Source organism: Dipteris shenzhenensis, chromosome 8, assembly GCF_047967505.1.
Source record: "Dipteris shenzhenensis isolate YYH24624 ecotype China chromosome 8, Dip_SZ_1.0, whole genome shotgun sequence".
Lineage (NCBI taxonomy): Eukaryota > Viridiplantae > Streptophyta > Polypodiopsida > Gleicheniales > Dipteridaceae > Dipteris > Dipteris shenzhenensis.
The window spans coordinates 21,273,333-21,291,392 of NC_141603.1; the positions used below are offsets into that span (position 1 = coordinate 21,273,333).

Consider the following 18,060-nt stretch of genomic DNA (forward strand, 5'->3'; position numbering starts at 1 on the left):
CCTCTTCTTCTCTCTTTCCCCCCCTCTTTTCCTTCTTCCAATCTCTTTTGCTTTCCCTCTTCTTCTCTCTTTCCCTCCCTCTTTCCCCTCTTTCCCTCTTTCAATCTCTTTTCCTTTCCCTCTTCTTCCTCTTTTCCTCCCTCTTTCCCCCCCTCTTTCCCCTCTTTCATGCTCATGCTTTTATGCTCATGCATATGCATAAGCATAAGCATGAGCATATGTCTCCTTCTAGACTTATGCTCATGCATAAGCATAAGAGAAGGAGACATATGCTCATGCTTATGCTTATGCATGAGCATAAGAGAAGGAGACACATGCTCATGCATAAGCATGAGCATATGTCTCCTTCTCCTTCTCCTCTTTTCCTCTTTCCCTTCTGTGAATCTCTTTTCCTCTTTTCCTCCCTCTTTTCCCTCCTCTTTCCCCTCTTTCATGCTCATGCTCTTATGCTCATGCATAAGCATAAGCATAAGCATAAGCATGAGCATATGTCTCCTTCTCGAAGGAGACATATGCTCATAAGAGAAGGAGACATATGCTCATGCTTATGCATGTCTCCTCTTATGCATAAGCATAAGAGAAGGAGACATATGCTCATGCTTATGCTTATGCATGAGCATAAGAGAAGGAATATGTCTCCTTCTCCTTCTCCTCTTTTCCTCTTTCCCTTATTTGAATCTCTTTTCCTCTTTTCCTCCCTCTTTTTCCTCCTCTTTTCCCTCTTTCATGCTCATGCATAAGCATAAGCGTAATGAGCATATGTCTCCTTCTCTTATGCTTATGCTTATGCACGAGCATATGTCTCCTCTTATGCATAAGCATAAGCATAAGCATAAGAGAAGGAGACATATGCTCATGCTACTCCCATTGCTACTCCTCGCTCTAGAGGCACTCACACAGCTTCCACTCCTTCTGACTCTGCCACTACCATCAGTCCTCCTTACCCAGTCGAGGACCTCTCCTATCAAATCGCGGCTGTTGGAGAGATAATAGAAGATAGAAATGGCAAAGCAATGATGGCCACCATGAGGCAATTGATGAGCCATCACTTCAAGAGTGGCATTGCTACCGATTGGCGGTATCAAGATGACCAAAAGAAGCAGGCGGTCCTCAATAAATTAAAACAAAAATACCCTAACCCACCAAATCGGGAGTTCAATGAGAATTATATGCGAGACCACATGGGTTTAGTCTGAAGCATCATAGATCAACCTTGCATACATCCATTGCAAAGGGGATGGCTAAACCCAGCTGGGCAGACAAAGCTAATTGGAAGTTCTTCAAGAAGCAGAATAGGGACCATCCTGAAATGTTCGAGGGTTAGAGGAGGGCTTTGAGGAGATGGCTAGACACTGTAGGTACTTTGCACTTTGGTGCAGGCAGATGGTTGGCATTCGAGGCAACTGTAGTAAGTCTACTTCTTCTCATTTAATGTATTGTTCTATTTGTTTTACTACATATTACATGCACTTTATCTAACTCTCGTAAATTGGATCCATAGCAAGCTGCGATGGGTCATCTTCCTACAGATGCAGAGACGCGATGTGCATTTCGCATAGGAACAAAGCCGTGGTTTATTGAGCAATAGGCAATGGGAGCGACGGTTGATTGGGCTGAGGTGGCTGCTCACACGTTATAAGTCTACTCCTACTTGTAATCTCACTTTTTAAATTATTTTATTCTTTAAGTTCCAATCTAATTTGCAATTTATATGGTTCACTCTTAGGGTCAAAGCTCGAGCGTCCCATCATCAGATGCGAGTGATCACCAGGGCCAAGGATCAGACACACGTGATGATGGTCAAGAAGAAGATGTAGCTCATGAGGACCAAGGATCAGGCCAACAAGACAAGGACGACAACGAGGACGATGAGGATGATTCAAATGAGTAGTAGTAGTAGTAGCAATTTGCATATACTTAGCCATGTATGTCATTTTGTATATCCGCTCGTTTGAGCGATTTTGAATCACCCTTTTCGAGAGGGTAATTTTGTAACAAACAATGTTGTATATGTTTGACATGTATATGCTTTTGTTGCTCGATCATTTCATTTTTGTAATAAAAAACTTTTTTTTGTAATTACAAAAAAAAAACATTAGTGGGGCAAAATAGGGCTTGCTATGGCCCTATTTAGCCCCACTAATGCCTTTTTTTTAGTTCTATTAATCATCACTATATAGCGACGTTTACCAGTGTCACTATATAGCAATGATTATCAATGTCACTATATAGCGACATTTATCAGCGTTGCTATATAGCGACGCTCTATAGCAACCGTTCTTTTTCGGTGCTTTAAACAACTTTAATAACGATGTTTGCGCCCGTTTAAAAAAAAATTTAATGTAAAAACCGTCCGTATTTTCATCAGAAAAGGACCTATGCCTTGTAGTGCATGAGGCGGTTGATGAGCCACCATTTTAGGAGTGGCATTAGCAATTCGGATTACATGAAAGAGCACATGGGGGTCCTTTTGAAGAATCATAGGTCCACCTTGCATACTTCCATCGCAAAGGGGAAGGCTAAACCCAATTGGGTAGACAAAGCTGATTGGAAGTTTTTCAAGAAGTAATACAAGGACCATCCCAAATAGTTCAAGGGTCAGAGGAGGGCTACGAGGAGATGTCTGGACTCTGTAGGTACTTCGTACTTTGGTGCAGATAGACGGTTGGCATTCGAGGCAACCATGCTGAGTCTACTTCTTCTCATTTAATGTATTGTTCTATTTGTTTTACTACATATTCCATGCACTTTATCTAACTCTCATAAATTGGGCCCACAACAAGCTGTGATGGGTCGCCTTCCTACAGACGTAGAGACGAGATGTGCGTTTTGCATGGGAACAAAGCCATGGTTTATTAAGTAGGAGGTGCTAGGAGCAACGGTCAATTGGGCTGAGGTGGCTACTCGCATAGTATAAGTCTACTCCTACTTTGTAATCTCACTTTTTAAATTGTTTTATTCTTTAAGTTCCAATCTAATTTCCAATTAACATGGTTTCACTCTTAGAATCAAAGCTTGGACATCCCATCAGCGGAGGTGAGCAGTGATGAGGGATTAGGCTTACACGGCTTTGACAAGGGCTAGGGATCAGGCATTGCTCACAAGGGCCAGGGATCAGGCCAACGCGATGAGGATGAGGATGATGATTTGGATGAGCAGTAGTTGTAGTAGTAGTAGTTTGCATATGCATATGCTTTTGCATATCGGCTTGTTTGAGCGATTTTGTATCACCCTTTTTGAAAGGATAATTTTGTAACAAACAATGTTGTATATCTTCGACATGTATATGCTTCTCTCGCTCAGTTCATTTGTTATTCAATCGAAGGATGCAGGATGAGATTTGGAGCATGATGGAGTGGATGGGCCTGCAAGGAGTGGACATTTGGCTCAACCCGGTAACTCTGCCACTTTTCAGCTAGGTTTTTCTCTCGAGAGACTTGGCATTGGTTATGCCACAGATGCCATCCGCCTTGAACCGTAGATACATTACTTACAAGTGTGCAGCCAAATTGGGGGTTTAGGTGTGCTTCTTGATGCAATGCTTAAGTCGAATTTTCAATGCCTTAAGCATTCATGGGAAAATAAGAAATTGCATGAATGATGGAAATAAGGGATTACATGAGGGAAATTGGACTGCAACATGAGGGCAGGATAAAGAAAGAGGGCATGCATGATTGAAATCACGGGATTGCATGAGGAAAATTGGGAAATTGGCATAACTCTTTTATACATGTATATGGAAAGAGGGCATGCATGATGGAAATATTCTTCTCTTCTTTTCTACATTTCATCATGTGGCCAAGAAGATCTTCAAGAGCCTCGTCTGACCCTCAAGATGCCTTATTAAAGCAATTATATAATATTTTGGGACACCCTCCCACTCGACAGGAGTTAGACACATACATGACGAGCACTCAAAGCACCCCCCATGAGTCGGCAGTATGGACTCCAAACCACCCCACACCCACACCAAGCTGAGATTACTCCTATGGAGTCGAGACAGCCCAGCAGGTGATACAACTGCCAGCCTTCTCCCTGATCATCAAGAGTCTCTTCTCCCTTACGGTAAGGAGGCCCTTCTAGATCGCAGAGTTGCCAACTAACTCTCGTGCAATCGAGAGTACCTTCTCTAGAGACGAATGCCCATCATACTAGCTCATCACAACAGCGCAGCAGACGTAGTGGCAAGGAGAGCTCTAGGGGATTCATGCCATAGGCGTTTTGGGGGTAATGGTGGGGGCAAGGAGGATTTAGATGATGTAGACATGCCAGAGGGTGATGGTATGATCTTCTATGATATCACTGTGCCGGGTGACATCTTGATGGATGCACAAGGGAAGGACATCATGGCCTTCATGTGCTCTATAGTTCATAACAACTACAGAGATTGCTTTATTCCATTCAAAGAGTAGAAAAAAAGTTTGGTTGATGATACCATCAATGCTATACCCTCTAGGTATCCCAATCCATCTAATGTTGGGTTCACAGACAAATGAGCAAAGTCAAAGATTACCATTATCCTTGCCAATAAGAGATCTTTGCTTGAGAGGTAGGCACTAGCTAGGATTGCTAGGAGAGAGAGAGGTCAACTACCAAGGGGCCAGTCCCACATCACTCATAAGCACGAGTGGAAGAAAGTAATGAAGGCAGTGAAGGCGGACCCTAGTCTGCAGCATGTGGAGGCACGAAGGATCCAAATGGAGCAATATGGAAGCGTGCATTTGGAGCAGGGGTATTGCATCATGGGAGGCTCAATTTGTAAGTATCAATCTCAAATTATATTGTGTTTATGTGGTTTATTAGGAGGGTTTTCCTTTGAACTAACCCCTCTTCAAATTGTATCATCTTGCAACTTGATATTATGGGCAGATATCCTACTCCTGCCGAGACAATGTGGACATTGCAGGCGACATACACGGAGGCACTTCTATGATGAGGGGTTGATTATTGAGGAGCAGCATATCCAAGCAACTGGAGTGCCCTTGTAGGTATTTAAAAGTACTTAAATAATCTCAATGTTGTAAATAAAGATTTGATTTTTCATACATTGATGCATGGTGTCCCTCATTTACAGGCCCCTGGGGATATTCAAGAGGAAGAATGCGAGGATACCGAGGAAGAATAAGGCGATGAAGAAGGAAGCAAGGACGACTTAGATTAGTCATAGAAGTAGTACTAGAATTAGTGCTAGCTAGTAGCTTTTATACTTGAAGCCATTGGCTTGGCTTTGTGCCTATCTTTTCTATACACTCCTCTTATTTTTTATACTTGAAGCCACAGGTGGCTTGGCTTCTTGCTATATGTATATACAAGAACTTTTTGGCATATGAATTGATATGCACTCCTCTTATTTTTTTGGCATTCAATTTCCTCGTGCGATGTTCTATCAATAAATGCCTTGTGAATTAAACGTTTTGGAGTTTTAATGTTTTATTCAGAATTGTAATCGTCGGCTATAGACATGCGTGGAATTGTGCAAATTAAAATGCGATGGGCTATAGGAATGGAATTGCATACTTAGAAATGGAATTCCTGCAACCATACAACATACAGAGCATTCCATTGAACCACATAGAATTCTATTTATTTATTTTTTAAATTCCACAGAGCATCTATAAGCACGCCTTTCTATTTTTTTTACATTTCTACAACCGTCTAATAGTACGTCTATACATGCATCTCTCTGTTATATAGACGTGCCTATAGATGCAGGTCTATAGACACGCTAATAGAAGTGCAAATAGCTGCACCCGTCACTTTTTAAAAAAATTTGAGAAACACGTCTGCACACGCATCTATGGATGCATTGTGTTGTGGGTAAGCATCATTTCTAGAACTAGAATTTGAAATTCTAGCTAATAGCATCAATCAATACATAGGAAGGAAAGAAAACAAATAGTTTGTGTTGAAGTTTTCAAATTCTTAACCTTTTATGGATATGGACAATTAAAACAAGGCATCGGCCAATGTTTATGGAGAATGTAATACTTTTCATATGCTTAAATTCCATCCACAAGTACCATATAGGTTTCCTCACCTCTAAATAGACACTTGAATTGTAAAAAGAATCTTGGATAGGGTGGATTCACCTTTCTATTAACAAAAACTCATATTTGACAGCAACATGAGTTTCTAAATAAATGATATGGTCCCAGCACTTCGTTTACAAAATAGGTATTTTGAAAGAAAGAAGATAGCAAATATGAGCATAATGCAACACACATATGTTACTTTATCCATAATGCTGAGAATGTTTGAAGTCGAATGCCTTAGTGACTCTTCGATTTCCCATGGGTTGAGCTTTGAACACTTTTGTTGATCTTCTTTCATCTCGTTGTGTTCGAGGGTCGCAGTCTTGCAAAACCTTTGCAAATGGTCTAGTATGTGTGGAAACACATCTCTTTTTGAATGCTCACCAATAAGAAGATCATTATGACCATACTTAGGTATCACAACACGAGAGTGGGAGAAGTTTGGATGGTGATATTGCATAAATGAATTAGCCATGGCACTTGTGTCACGTGTAACTAGTATCTCCCTTCCCCCAGATATATACGTGGTAGGTAGTGCCAATCTCTCTGGATGCTGCAAATATGTATCATTTCCATTTGCATCCACGATACGTCCTGCAAGGCACACTAAACGAAGATGGTGCAATGCACCAAGGGATAGCTTGGTAGTCACCTCATTATTTGTCCATTCATGCATGCTTGGTCTCAAGTTTTCATGCCAAAAAATGTTGCCAAAAATTCCTGAAAAGACCTCACAATCTTTCCGATTGCAACGCTCCACACGAGGTAACAATTGTGCAACTTTACGAAGCAATGTGTGCCTCCATCCATCAGCATTGCTATGACCCATGGAGAGGAGTCTATTATCTCCTGCTATAGTCATCGATATCTGGCAATGGCAACAAAATTGAAACTTTAGACCCTGTATAATTCAAAAATCCCTTTGAAAGTTCATAAGGCAAAAATAAATATGATAGGACTACTTACTGCAAGCAGAGGAGGAATGAGCTTTGCTATAGTCAAACGTGTGGTCCGAAAGAACATTGAGGAGTTTGTGCAAACAATCGATGTCATGAATGAAGAAGGAATGTAGCCACCCAAGATAGCCATATGTATAGTTAATCCTCCAAGGCAATGAGCAACAACATGGATAGATGCACTACGTCCCACTACCTCGAACATCTTTGAAAAGGCTGGAAAGCATGAGATAAAATAAAATCATAAGGACAATATTCCCTAATACTATAGAAGAGTATAAGATGGACATGAACCATGGACATTCTTAAGTCAATGGCTTGTCAATGAAATAATAAAGACGAGGGAACCAATGAGATACCTTGGACTTGCTAACTAACTTTGAAAAGGTGAGTGCGGTGACATTATAGTAAAAAAAAAAGAGATTCAAGAGACTGGGGGGATTGATGAGAGAGAGAGAGAGAGAGACCTGCAGGAATATCAAATCTTGCGATATCGTCAATAGTGAAATGCTTGGGTGTTGCATGGCTTGGATGAGCGCGATTCCGCAACAACCATGGTTCATATCCCTCTCTAAGTAGTGACCTTACCAAGTCAGATTCTTCAGTAGGGAGCCAGAAGCTCTCTGTGCAGTACCCATTTAGAAGGAGAACAACTTCTACTGGCTTATTTAGTGCATTTCCACCACTTTTTGACTGGTTGCATGGCCACTGAATCATGCTAATCGGTGTACCATCACCTGCAAAAAAATCTTTTTCAGTTTTGTGTATCCCAACGTATCTAATCAATGGCTTAGAAACCTAGTTATGTTTTCATATGCAAAATAGAATGTACTTGTGGTAAGATACATCTTCCATGACTCTACGAGCTATAATGCTACGAATATATGAAAAAGTACTATCCACAAATCAAGGGAGGCAAAGTGATTGGATGTACCTGTTTCTAAATCATAACGACAATGAGCAGGGTATGGAGGATTTTGATGTGCTTGGGAGATGGTCGCCTTGGATGCAAGACAATAGTGTGCTTGGCCTATTGGGCTACATACGTTTGGATTCTCCATGAAATACGTTTGGAAGATGCTTTGTAGTAAGGACTTGACAAAGAGGAATTTATGCGGTCCACTGAGGGTGAGAGCAGAGCGGATGAGCTCGAAGACACTGAGATGAAGTTGGCCTTGCAATGGTAATGCTAATGAATCACATTGATGAGTGCCAATTACTTTGGATTTGTCCACTTGTTGAACATATAAAGTGGCATGTAAAGTGGTGGACTCTCTCCAAGCGAACAATCCCTTGAGAAAGGGTCGCATCTCCTTGAATCCATCAAGCACATATCTGCAAAAGAATTGACACTTTGAGCTGGAGCAAAAAGTTATAATTGACGTCTCACTCACACAATTATGAATGTGCTGGATCGATCAATCAAGCAATATTAAAGGGCAAATTTCAAAGGCACAATTGAGTTTGTGCATCTTAGTTGGTTTCCTTGACCTTCGGAAGAACAAGATACAATTGACTCTTGTAACCACACAATTATGAAACACGTAGCTGATTGTCAAAACACCAATATCAGCGATATTGATGTTGCCGAATGCACTAAAGGAATTTACCTTTGGCCTGAAGTTCCAGACAAGAGCAGATGATAATGCATATATTGAGTGAAAGGTGTGCGGGGATGTTGCCTGCAACACATGTTCACTCTTCCCTCCAAAACATACAACACTCCTCCGTCCACCGAATTCAGGTACAGTCTGCCACCAACTCGTCCGCACAACACTGACGATTTGCCATCTTGCTTATCAATTCCAGCATCCATACGAAGCACAAGTTCCAGGCTGCAAGGCATTCCACTCAAATCTCCTCGCAGAGTCTCTTTCACAGTGACTGTTGATGATATACCATAATTTGGTGATATTGGCTCTGGCGAGAACAACACTTCTTGCTTAGGTGACACAACGCCATCAACCCCAGCATATGCAACCTGTCCTTTGGCCAGGGACTGCTGTCGACCTTTAGTATACAGACTATTCTGTAGGGCATCACGCACGATACATGTTGAAACGTGCTCCGCAGCTGTGGCTATGGTGAAACAAGGATTAACTCCGACTGCACATGGGATCAAAGAGGCGTCACAAACATAAAGCCCGTCGTGAACAATGTTATCGTTGGTTGAGAACATTTGGCCACTAGCATTAGTCACGCCAGTGGATTTGTCTCGCCCGACATTGCAGCCGCCCAAGTAATGCACGGACGTACTGCGGAAGCGCGAAAAATATAGAACTCCTCGCAGACGGTTGGCCAATTTCTGCATTGCTTTCACCTTCTTAACAAAGAGTTCATCATGCGGAGGAGTGAATTTCAAGCATTGGCTTTTTCGATCTAGCTGCAAAACACCATCTCCTGCATCGTAACCCATCACATTGACTAGGATTGACCTGCCATGGACTGATGGTACCAATTGTTTCACATCATTCCAAATCCTATCTAAGAGCCCGCATCCTTCTGGCAAAGTGGCCAAGCATTTATATACCATGTGGGGAAAATTTCTAGGTGCGATTGCAGTCTGTGAAAAAAACACCGAGTATTACTTCAACACTTCAATGTCAGGCCCTCTAGGCATTCGTTTCCGGGAAAGCACGTTTTTTCATAAAAACAGAATTGTAAGGGACGTTGAATACTAAGATTGACCGACCTGTATAGTGAATCCCAGGGACGACGTATACGCGTTTGATATGGAAGGACCAGGCCGAGACGCAGTTGCCATGCCTGTGAAATCGTTCTTGCTTATGCTAGTACCTTTCGTTGGAGCTTTAGGAGCCCCGATAAATGTCAGATTATTGCCATTGGTGCTTACTCCGCACCCCAGCAGATCCGACACCTTTAAACCTCTTTCCTTTGACCGCAACAAAATTTCTATTGTTCCATGGACGCCAGCTGCAATATAAGTGGGGGTGAACCGTCAAATGTTGACAATCAACTTACTCGTGATCGAATTTCAAAAACAAGTACCAGGACACAAAACTTGCTTAAAGTACCTGATCAAACGTCAAAATCTTGACAAAACTCGAGCACAAAAACTACCTGACAGGACGACATAGTCTGCCGTGAGATAGTCAACTTCATTGAGATATACGCGCCATTTTCTCTCCGGCTCGCTAGCATGCTTGAGATCATGTGTGACATCCATGTAAAAGGAGCAATCTTTGGTGCACTCACGCATGTAAGTATCCTCAGGAGTTTGGGCGATGAAGGAAACTGCACTCTCTGTACGAATCTCAACACCTGCCTGGAGATACAACACAATGGCAAATATAAATATTGCTTGAGCTCATTGCGTGAATATGTAGCCTGAGCAGAGACCAAGTACGATGCTTATCGTGAAAACAGCACATCAACGCCTAAGTAGTTCACAGCTAGTATTGTTACCTGCACCGCAGCTGCAAGGTAGTTCTTATCGGTAGAGCTCTTAGCGTTGTATGGGCACCCATGAAAGCAGTTACCGCAAGACTTGCAACCCATTTGCTCCACTCCAGCAGCGTTCTTCTTATTGCTAAAGGTTACGCTTAGCTGCAGCGCATCTTCTTTCCTCAGATCTCCTTCTTCAATGTTGGCCTGATCATTGGCTAAGACAGTGTCCATAACAAGGGTGGTGGGAAAGGCGTGGGGGACGGCCTCGGGTTGGAGCATGGCACGAGATCTTCTTTCGGCTGCATGCCAGTTTTCTTCCCATTCTTTGGGCCAACGAGGATCTCTGCGCGTTCGGAGAGGAGTGGGCAGAATAACGCCACCATTGACGAGGGAGCCTCCTCCCACTCCCACTCCAAGCATGGAAAGGGAATTGGGTTGCAAATAAACCTGCAGTACCAGAAACGGTAATTGGATTTCATGCTATAACTATTGACTGATGTTGTCTAACGTACATTGATTCATGAAACAACATCCTGCCTGCGTCTTACACAAGGGAAGAGTGACGATGATAAGAATTCATGGATTTGGTGTAGTATTGGATTACCTGAAGCAATGCTTCTTTGCTGCCGATGGTACCCAATGGAGTATGGATTGTTAACGTACGCATGAGTTGCAAGAAGGTAGTAGGGAATTGATGAGGCTGCCATGAATGGCCCTTCTCCAGAACGCAAACACTAAGGCTCGGCTCGGCTTGAGAGAGTCTCAAAGCGGCAACGGACCCTCCATAGCCTGAGCCAATCACGATGGCATCGTAATGCCGCCTTTGTGATTTCCTTGTGTGCACCCCATCAGTATCTTCGAATCTTGATGCCTTCTCCATGCTGTACTGGATTTGCTATACTAGATTTGCAGAGTGACAAGGGCAATGAAATGACAATGCTCTCAAAACAAGTTGGCGATATGACCAATCGAGATGAGGGCTTCGAATATATAGAGACACGGGTGACGGTATGGTAAACGAGAAAAAAGAGGAAAGAAGAGAGTAAATTTGGTAAAAGCGAGGAGCGTCTAGTGACTCGAGTCAAAGTTTGATTGTCTTCATCATTCGGGTGTTACCAATTTTTGAATGCGCAAATGAAGGAAATAGTCAAAGTTTGATTGTCTTCATCTTTCGGGTGTTGCCAATTTGTGAGAGTGCAAATTAAGGAAATGGAACCAGACTAGAAATGAAAGTCTAGACTGTAATTGCTTTGTTTTTTGTTTTCTTTTCATCATACCATAATACCATTGCTGCCAGTTTGTGCCAACGGAAGGAGTCAAGGCGAGTACCAAAGGCAAACACACAGAGTCATAGACTCTCATAGTCAGAAAACGCTGCTGTGATTAAAATATTTTTCTCAGCGACGTGATTCTGATGAAGACGCGGCCCAACTTAATTCCTATAACAGTCACGGTACATCATTGCTTTTGAGACATCAAATTCTTGGATGCTACATATTCTTCACGTTTCGCAGTGCATACTACATACAGTATTACATAGATGAATCATAATAGAAGATAGGCACCTAGACGCCTAGTACAATGTCACCTGTGACCACAGTCGCTATGGATACAGCCAGGATAGCTGACAGCCGTGATGACCTATGGTACAATTGTCTATGACAAAAGTTTGAAAATTTGTGTCAAAAAGCCAAATCGTTGACAAACTAGACAAAGTTTTTCCTCTTTAAATGCATGATCGAACATTGCCCGCGTTTGTTCCACTTTTGCCCGCGTCAGCTGTTTGTTCCATGTTCGATCGTGCATTCAAAGAGGAAAAACTTCAACGATTTGCTTTTTGAAGGCCTGGTAAGCATTCATTTGGAAGGCCTCGTACAATGAATGGCCTCGTACAATGAATGGCCTTCCATGGAGAAACCCGCCTTCAAATGTAGCCCTAAAATAAAATTAGACTTCATGATTTTGTTTTGAAGTTTTTATGGCTTTAAGGCATTCAATTCACTTTAGGCAAGTGGAAAAGAATGATTCATTAAAAAAAAAAGAAGAAATGTCGGATATATCAAGTAGGTCGGTCAGGCGCAAGGAAAGGACCAGTACATTAGAAGGCATTTATGCATCAAACCATAGAGGCCTACGATTTTTCTTCTCTAGAACTTTGGCATTTTACATGTGTTGTGACTATTGGCGATCCATTTGAGTTGTTCCCAACGACATAGCAATAGACACAAAAACGAGAACAGCTTGAGCGAGCCCATAACATTCGAAACAAGAGGAGATGTGGTGAAATTTGCCAGCTTGGCGCATATAATCTCCCACCCCCAAGAGAAATCACACACAATATATATAATACATATTAAGAAAATTTGAAGGTTGGTCTCCATACAAGGCCTTATTTTGCAATTTGCTCCCTACAACTGGCATTGGCATTCTATACCTCAAGCCTAAAAATTTAGAGTGAGTTTCTTTTGCAAGCCAAAATTTTTCCTCTACTTCGTATGAAGGCTTGGAGAGCTTTGATGCCTGATGAAGCCTTCAAATTTCAGCACAGTCTTAGGCAACACAGGGCAACACTGGGCAAAGGGCAACCTGGGCAACTTCCTCAAGAATTTTTTGGACGCTGGCCAAATTGGGCATTGCCGAATCCAGATTCGGGAATTCGACATCTCTTTCTTTGTGGCAATGAGTTTGTGCATCCAGCTTAAGATCTGATTTGAATAGGATTTCCCTTTGGTAATCCCCCAACATGTTGGGCAACGCTCTAATGTTTTTCTTTTCTTCCAATTTCATATAATCTCAACTTTTCGAAGAGTTTGTGCATCGAGCAGGAGGTGCAGGACTTGGGCACTCACAGGAGTCAGCAGGTGATTCTGAATTCAAATTTCAGCACGTTGTTTGTCAAGGGAAACATGGCTTTCCTGAGCCCCTCGGTCTCAGCTTTGACAAAATGGCTATGCGCACGCGGCGCTGCTGGCGAGTCTTCGGCTGAACGATTGCGGGTCGTAGCGGAGTTCCGAGTCTCGGTTAACGTAGTCACTACTGGTCAATCGGAGACTTTGAACTCTCGGACTAGTCAATGAGAAAATTTGGTACATATAAAAGCAGGGACTTGCTGTGAAAATAAGGTACTTTGGTCCTGCGTCGGTTTCCCACAATGACTAGTTTCACTCTGGCTCAGCTGCTGCAGCTATCGTTCCCCATCTTCATCCTCATCGTCTCTATCTTGATCTTCTTTCGCCGTCGCAATAGCCACCATCTTCCTCCAGGCCCCCCCGGTATCCCCATCCTCGGTAACCTCCTTCAGCTCGGTCCCCTTCCCCATCGGTTCCTCGCCAGCCTTCATCAGAAATATGGACCTCTCGTCTACCTTCGGCTTGGCTCCGTCCATACCGTCACTACCAATGACTCAGAAATCTTCAAGGAAATGATGAGCACCCAAGATCACCTCTTTGCTTCTCGTTACCAGCGTATCGCCGTGAAATACTTCTGCTACGATGGCATGGACCTCGTAATGGGACCTTACGGTGATGCCTGGAAGCGCCTTCGACGGATTTGCGTCGAGCATCTTCTTAGCAACCGCCAAACGCTATCCTTTCAACGCCACCGCAAGGAGGAAGCTGACTGTATGGTTCGCTTCGTCGTGGAAAAGTCACGCAATGGCGAACTCATCCCTCTCCGGGATGTGTTCAAATCGTTTTCTCTAAACAATACCACGCGCATGCTTCAAGGTAAGCGTTTCTTTGGCCTAGAAGGCGCAGGGCCCAAAGAAACGGCCCGCATCGCTGCGCTCTCTGGCGATGCCTTCGAGTTGATGGGAGCGTTCAACATCGGGGATTATATCCCTTGGTTGAAATGGCTAGATTTGCAGGGATACAACCGACGTTGCCAGAAAGCTCTAGAAAGAATGGAAGACGTGGTAAACCCGGTGCTTGAAGACCACCGAGCAAAAAGAAAAGCCAATCCTGATGTTGAGCCGTCAAACTTCATAGATCTGCTCCTAAGACTGCAGGAAACGCAAGGGGAGGAAGTATTAAGCGATGTTATGATCAAAGCGCTCATCCTTGTAAGGCAGCTTCGCATTTTCTCTTTGTCGATTTATCTATGCTATTCCTTTGCCATTTTTTGCTTTTTCTTCGTGTATAACTTTTCAGATTGCGACGCGAACCGACAATTTTTCTGTGACGTGTATAGGATCTGCTGGGGGCAGGCACGGATACAACCGCCGTGACGAATGAGTGGGCTATGGTACAACTGCTGCGGCACCCGCGTGTGATGAGCAAATTGCAAGAAGAATTGGATAATGTGGTTGGGAAAGAGCGTGCTCTTGACGAGGGAGACTTGCCAAATCTGCCATACTTAAGGTGCGTGACGATGGAAGTGCTCCGGTTGTCGCAGCCAGGCCCGTTTGTGGCACCCAGAGAGTGTTTGAAGGCCACGAAGGTGGCAGGGTATGAGATACCCGAGAAAACGATGGTGATATTCAATCTGTTTGCGCACGGGAGGAACCCAAAGGCATGGCCAGAGAGGACGGAAGAGTTTGTACCGGAGAGGCACATGCAGAACGTGAAAGGGAACGGCTTCAGGATGGAGAATGGAACAGGGCCTGAGTTCCACTATACAGCGTTCGGAGGAGGCAGGAGAAGGTGTGCAGGGGGCTCACTGGCGATGATAATAGTGATGCTTGCAGTGGGTCGTCTGCTTCAAAGCTTCAACTGGGAGCTGCCTGCTGGCATGAGCAAGGAGGACATCGACATGACGGAGGTTTTTGGGCTGTCCACCCCTTTGGCTGTCCCCCTCGCAGCCGTTGCAAAACCTCGCTTGAACCTCAACCTGCTTGAAGCAGAAGTGTAGAGGCCACCTGCATTACTTTTTATACATGTAATTTGCTATAAAATATTAGTCTATAAAATAAGCAGAAATGTAGAGACCAAGAACAACTTTTCGTTTGATACATGTAATTTTGCAATGATTTGATACAAATGGTTTTCTCTACACTTAACCCAAATTGAAATTTGGAGTTTAACCTGGTTTGCACGCAAACTGCCACATTCACGTGAACAAGCTTTTATAACTAGTGTAGTGAGCATGAGGTGTCAAGCTATAAGCAATTCATTGTGACTCAATCGAATGAAGTTCATTACTCCTATTAGCTAAACCTGCAAGTGAGTCTATGAGGGGAGAAATAAGGAAGTGAGTGTATGAAATAAAGTGGAGTTTCACTACTACAACAACATACCTTTAATTTCGATGTTAAAGAGTGTCAATTTCAATGTCTAACACTATCAATTTCAATGTTAGTTCACAACAAGACAAAGCAACTATAGACACGCTTGATAGACACGCAAAATAGCGAGCGCATCTATAGGCGTAGATAGAATTAGTAAAAATACAGGTGCATCTATTAGCACGTCTAATAGCGCGATTATTCATGCATCTAATAGCACGTCTACACTATGTTTTAGACGCGTTTATAAACGTGCACCAGAGAGTAAAATTTTACTGCAGGTTGATAAATGTGCATCACTGCTTTCCAAACATTTCCCATGATTACCAAAGCACATAATTTTAAAAAAATATCAATCACAACAACACAAAGCAACTATAGACGTGCTTGATAGACGTGCAAAATAGCAAGCACGTGTATAGGCATTACTTGAATAGAGAAATTATGGGCCCGTCTAATAGCACGTTTAACAGTGCGTCTATTTGTGCGTGTATTAACACATCTATTTGCATGTCTACACTCAGAAAATACGGGCCCGTCTAACATTGCGTTTATCAGCGTCTCTATTTGTGCTTGTATTTAGCACGTCTATTAGCGCATTTACATTGGGAATTAGACACATATTTAGATGCAAAATAGAGAATACATAAAGTGAGATTTTGATGTATATCATTGCTTTTCAAACATTGCCCATGATTACCAAAGCACATAATTTTAACAAAAACATCAATGCTTTTTTGCAAGCCCACATATACAAGAATTAAGTGAGGTGAGGAGAATGAGACAATATGTATAATAGTTTTGCCAATATCAATGATGGGCTACGGTTCAATCCTTGCCAAACTATCTACTTCAAAATCCAAACAAGTATTTAGATCTACAAATACATTCAACCCACTACTACTTGTGCTACTCATGTACTCATTGAAATCAGCATCACCAATGGTAGGCTCGTCCTCATCGGTAATGGCCTCAATATTTGTATCTCCTATCTCATGATCATCCTTCTCTCTCGTATCACGGTCAGCATCATGTCCATGGCCATGATCATCCTCCGTACGCTCCATATTAGTAAATATACTATATATTACTTTAGAACATGGCATAATAGGTATGACATGCCACCATCTATTATTATCCACCATTGGTTGATAGACAACCTTCTATGGAATTATAATACATCACTTTGGAATGTGGCATAATAGGTATGACATGCCACCATCTATTATTATCCACCATAAATGAGAAAAAGCATTCGAGTAATTGACCCACTAGCATAATTCACCATGTTTGCAAAATAGACTTTAAAGCTTACTTGAGTAATGCATTCAAACTTGCATTGCTCCACCCATAGATGGTTTGCAAGTTTAGTAACTCAAGGAAGGCACGTAGAATAGAGAATGTGTACCCCTCAAATAGTGGAGTCAATGCTGCAGTAAAAAGATCATCCTGCTCCATGCTACCATCCCTCCCTTGATGGACATATAAATCCTGCACCATATCATTAAACACCTCCTCCTCCACGGCTTCATGAGGTAATGGTGGAGGGCTACTATCACCATCACTCCATGCATTTGTAACGGTCCCTCCTAAAGATCCCACCTCATATCGCCAATGCTTTGCCTCCTCATGGTGAGCATAGGGCAACATATGCGGGTGTGGCACTGGATCCTGTATCAAATTAAAACGAGATTATAACTCAAACATATGAACACCCATAGGTATCTCAATCAACCTTAACTTACAAACCCTTACCATGTTTACGGTCACATCCCATTCTCCATACTTTGAGATGTGATTGAGTGTAATCCTGCATGCATGATACATGTTTCCTCGACATCGATCACATATACATTTGATTTTTTGCTCTAACCACATTTCGTGATGGTGGATACGGAGGGATTCATCCTCACTAGAGCTACTTGTTGAAGATGAAGACATCCTACAAACAAACAACTCAAAAAAATTTGCTTTTCTTTAAATATTTAATTTTAAACTCTGTGGCGTGTCTAAAACTGCATCTGTCTGTTCTGTGGTGCGTGTCTATAAGCGCGTCTAAAACCGCATCTGTTTATTCTGTGGTGCGCGTCTACAAGTGCATCTAAAACTGCATCTAATCTGTGTAATTAGACACGTATATAGACACTTCTATAGGACGCTTCTATAGATGCGGCTTTTAAATCTACTTTTAGCGCGCTCGCTTTGCTTTTCTTTACATTACTTATACTTTGCGTGGCTTGCTTGCTTCGCTATTAGTAGGTCCATAGTTTCGATGCTTAAGAGGAAGGACCCACACTTACTTCCAAGATTATACTTAAGAGGAAGGCACCCACACTTACTTCCAAGCTTAAAGAAGAAGAGGGCGAATAAGGAAGAGAAGCAACTTTGAAAAAGGAGAGGAACATTCCATACCTCTATCCAAGGTAAGTCTCTTTGCAGTTGA

The 18,060-nt window shown here is 42.6% G+C and overlaps 2 protein-coding genes across 2 annotated transcripts; one reads left to right on the forward strand and one right to left on the reverse strand.

Annotated features, from left to right (window-relative positions):
- Positions 1 to 6,132: 6,132 nt before the first annotated feature.
- LOC147899260 (uncharacterized) lies at positions 6,133 to 11,276 on the reverse strand. The gene is made up of 9 exons (XM_087378716.1): positions 11,001 to 11,276; positions 10,415 to 10,843; positions 10,070 to 10,274; positions 9,681 to 9,922; positions 8,599 to 9,551; positions 7,923 to 8,323; positions 7,456 to 7,725; positions 6,999 to 7,204; positions 6,133 to 6,900 (listed from the first exon to the last, which is right to left on the reverse strand). The coding sequence occupies exons 1-9, from the start codon at positions 11,274 to 11,276 to the stop codon at positions 6,133 to 6,135; spliced, it is 3,750 nt and encodes a 1,249-aa protein (XP_087234842.1).
- Positions 11,277 to 13,538: 2,262 nt separating this feature from the next.
- On the forward strand, positions 13,539 to 15,252 carry LOC147899261 (cytochrome P450 703A2-like). The gene is made up of 2 exons (XM_087378621.1): positions 13,539 to 14,456; positions 14,585 to 15,252. Exons 1-2 carry the CDS (start codon positions 13,548 to 13,550, stop codon positions 15,242 to 15,244), a joined length of 1,569 nt encoding a protein of 522 aa, XP_087234747.1. The 5' UTR covers positions 13,539 to 13,547; the 3' UTR covers positions 15,245 to 15,252.
- The last annotated feature ends 2,808 nt before the right edge of the window (positions 15,253 to 18,060 follow it).